We start from the raw sequence: 4,036 nt of genomic DNA, 5'->3' as shown, positions 1-4,036 counted from the left end.
CACCTAGTAGGCACTATATATGTGGATGTCCAAAGCAACAAGTTGATTTGCCCAAGACTAAACAAGTAGTAAATAGTAGCCAGGATACAAACCCAGATCTTCTGACTCTAAATTCATTCTTTCCACTATACTGTTGCTCCCTCCACTTATTTAATTAAAATAGCTACAAGGCAAGAAATTGGTCCCAGAAGGTTAATAGAAATGGGGATCGTCTGTTGTCCCTCTCTCCCCACTCCGCGTGTCTCGGTCATGGCCCCGCTGCTATTGCCCCTGCTGCTGCGCCCTGTGGCCCGGGCCCTGCGCCCCGCCGCCCTCCCGACCCTGCGCCCCGCCGTGGCGGCTGCCACCCGCGCCTTCGGAAGCTTCCTGGGAGGAGGAGTCGCCGGCCGCCCGGGGCCCGCGCGCCCCCGCCTCCTGCAGCCGCCCCGGAGCGCGCCTGGCCTGTGTTCGTGCACGTGCGGGGCACTCCACACCGAGGGGGACAAGGCTTTTGCCGAATTCCTGACAGATGAAATTAAAGAGGAGAGGAAAATCCAGAAACACCAATCCCTCCCCAAGATGTCTGGGGATTGGGAACTGGGTGTGCAAGGAACAGAAGCCAAGTTGGTCCAGAGATTAGCTGGCGAGAGGATCACAGTCACATTCAATATTAACAACAGTATCCCACCAACATTTGATGATGAGTTACCAGAGGGACAGAAGGCCCAAGAGGAGCAAGAGCCTGAACTTACGTCAACTCCGAACTTTGTCGTGGAGGTTGTGAAGGATACCAAGAAGGCCCTTGTTTTGGACTGCCACTATCCAGAGAATGAGGTTGGACAGGAAGAAGAAGAGGAAGAGTGACATTTTCTCCATCCGTGAAGTGAGCTTTCAGCCTGCCAGCGAGTCCGACTGGAAGGATACCAACTACACACTTAACACGGATTCCCTGCACTGGGCCCTGTATGACCACTTGATGGACTTCCTGGCTGACTGCGGAGTGGACAATACTTTTGCAGATGAACTGATCGAGCTCAGCACAGCCTTAGAACACCAGGAATACATCAACTTTCTGGAAGATCTGAAAGGCTTTGTCAAGTGTCAGTAGGGAGGCGGGAGGCACCCTCCTGTGGCTCCTTAGAAGAGAACAGTTACCTAGAAGCTATCATGGAGAAGGGCGTGTAAAATACTGTCAGACAAATGATGTTCCCGGACCATAGGCTTTTATTTCCTTGCTCCACTGGCGTTTTTGTACACTGCCATCACAGAATGATGAGAAATAAAACTGCTTGGACCCTCAAAAAAAAATGGGGATCAGGACCCTTGGACGTTGTCCAAGTCAACAAGCATGGATTAAACCCCGACTATGTACAAAGCGCTGTGCTAGGAGAGCATCCTAAGACAAAAATGAGACAATTGTACTGCCCTCAAAGAGCTTACATCCTCCTTGAAGATGTGAGACTTTTTTTCTTTTCTTTGTTTTGGTATTTAATATCTAACCCCAATGTGGCTGTAGTGGATGAAGTTACACTAAGTTTGCAAATTAAGTCAGTGCCATAGGAGCAGCATCTACCTCATTCAGTCATGGCTAGTTTCTCCTTAAAACATCATGAAACGGGGGCAGCTGGGTGGCACAGTGGATAGAGTATCAGCCCTGGAGTCAAGAGAACCTGAGTTCAAATCCAGACTCAGACACTTGATATTTACTAGCTGTGTGACTCTGGGCAAGTTACTTAATCCCAATTGCCTCACCAAAAAACAAACAAACAAAAGTAATGAAACTATCCTCAAAACTTAATTAATTGGTTCTGGAGATAAAGACCCCAATGGTAGATGGAGGGCACTGGTTATCTAAATACAAAAGTCAGTACATGAGAAGTAAGGGGATCCTCAGGCTTGATACAGGTGTATCACCACGACAAATGCAGAGGCAAAGAAGCTCAGCCAAATGAATCAATCATTCTATTGCTTACTGTGCTTCCCTTACTACTGTTAAGTAAATTTCTCTTGTTAAATGTTAGTTAGAAGCTCTACAAGTATCTATTCCACTTCAATAAGGAGCCTGAACTATCAGAGCAAGCCGAACCAGGTCTGACCAAGAACTCAAGGTCTAGTCATTTGTATTATATTGGCTCAGCCCAGCCATGAACAATGAATATCCTTCCAATTATTTGTCTTCTGCTAACTTTCTATAAACCAGAAAGGATTCATAGGATCACAGGATTGTGTTGGAAGACACTTTAACTATCACCTAATCACTTTAACTAATCACCTAACTATCAACTTATCACCTAATATCACCTAATAACTATCACCTAATTATTTTTGTCTTTTTTTTTTAGTGAGGCAATTGGGGTTAAGTGACTTGCCCAGGGTCACACAGCTAGTAAGTGTTAAGTGTCTGAGGCCAGATTTGAACTCAGGTACTCCTGACTCCAGGGCCGGTGCTCTATCCACTGTGCCACCTAGCTGCCCCTTGTCTATTTTTTAAAAATGGGATTGCAGTCTATGATTCAGACAAACTGAAGGATTTGATGTCCTTCACATACAACATTCCATCTCCCATCCCCATGCCTTTGCACAGGCTGTCCTTTCTATTTGAAATATACCATATTCTGACTTCTCCGTATTAGAATTCCCACCCTCCTTCAAAGCATACCTCGGGTATCATTTCTTACATGAGGCCTTTCCTGAGAATTCCACCTTCCCCAGCACTAGTACCTTCCTTGCATTTACTTACTTACATTTTTGCATATATTTGGAGGGGTATGGTTGTTTTCCCCTATTTGAATATGAACTCCTTTCAGGGCAGAGACTATTTCATTTGTCTTTGTGTCCTCATTACCTGGCAAGGTGGCTAGCCCATAGCATAAGGTCTTTGGCTAATGTATAAAGCATCTCAAGTGCTTTAGGATTCTTTAGGATTCCATATTGTAATGAAAACATGTAGAAACCCTTATTCCAAACCCTGGCAGTTCTATTTCTGTGCCTATCTTCCTCCTCTTAGTCAATAGTTTGAGCTATTTGATTTGAGTACAAAGTTCTATTTATTTTCGTCTGCAGTTTGTGGATGTGTGGGCAGACACCCCTGCTATGTAGGAATTTCATCATAAAGTTCATATTTGTTGAAATCAGAGTTCACAACATTCTCCTTCTCCTTCTTTTTCCCATCTTCTCCCCCATCCTTATCTTTATAGAATTATGCATTTCTCTTTGTCCCTAAGTCTCTTAAAATTTTCTTCTTTCAAGTTTTATTTCATCAACATCTACCTTTTTTTTGTTTGGTTTGGGTTTTTTGTTTGCTTTTTGCAGGGCAATGAGGATTAAGTGACTTGCCCAGGGTCACACAGCTAGTGTCAAGTGTGTGAGGCCAGATTTGAACTCAGGTCCTCCTGAATCCAGGGCCAGTGCTTTATCCACTGTACCACCTAGCTGCCCAATATCTACCTTTGATGGAATAAACCTATTTCCTCTAAACTGAGGCTTTGAACATTTTCTTGCAGAGTTTAATTCATCCTGGTCAAGACACAGAACCTTAGACAATGTCCAGGATCTATGTTTTTCTAATCCTACCAATTACATCATTTGCACAAAATATTAGATGTGACTTGTGTAGTAATATTTATTTATAATTGGTGGTAACAGGGGGCAGCTAGGTGGTGCAGTGGATAAAGCACCGGCCCTGGACTCAGGAGGACCTGAGTTCAAATCCGGCCTCAGACACTTGACACTTACTAGCTGTGTGACTCTGGGCAAGTCACTTAACCCTCACTGCCCTGCAAAAAAAAAAAAAAAAATTGATGGTAACAGCAGAAACTTTTACACCCAGGATAAGAAACACATCCTGTGCCTAGGGTAAGAAGCATGAAGCTTGCCTATTTGGAGAGAAGGATGGAGAGGAAGCTTTGGGGAGACCATTGTCTCATACTAGTTGCTCATCAATCAATCAACAAGAATTTATTAAGTGTCTACTGTGTGCCAGATACTATAAATACAATGAAAACAGTCTCTTCTTCAGAAAGCAGAGAAGATCCAGAGGGAAACAGCATACCCAAAA

At 44.2% G+C, this 4,036-nt stretch overlaps 1 protein-coding gene across 1 annotated transcript; it reads left to right on the top strand.

Moving 5' to 3' along the window:
- The first annotated feature begins 224 nt into the window (after window positions 1–224).
- LOC122731530 (complement component 1 Q subcomponent-binding protein, mitochondrial-like) lies at window positions 225–1,151 on the top strand. Its single transcript, XM_043971696.1, is given in 2 exon segments — window positions 225–839; window positions 841–1,151. Coding segments are annotated over 2 exon segments (837 nt in total). The 5' UTR covers window positions 225–249; the 3' UTR covers window positions 1,088–1,151.
- The last annotated feature ends 2,885 nt before the right edge of the window (window positions 1,152–4,036 follow it).

The sequence above is a fragment of the Dromiciops gliroides genome, chromosome 6 (genome assembly GCF_019393635.1).
Source record: "Dromiciops gliroides isolate mDroGli1 chromosome 6, mDroGli1.pri, whole genome shotgun sequence".
Lineage (NCBI taxonomy): Eukaryota > Metazoa > Chordata > Mammalia > Microbiotheria > Microbiotheriidae > Dromiciops > Dromiciops gliroides.
Note: the sequence above shows the minus strand (reverse complement) of the source record. Positions and strands in the feature narration are given on the sequence as shown.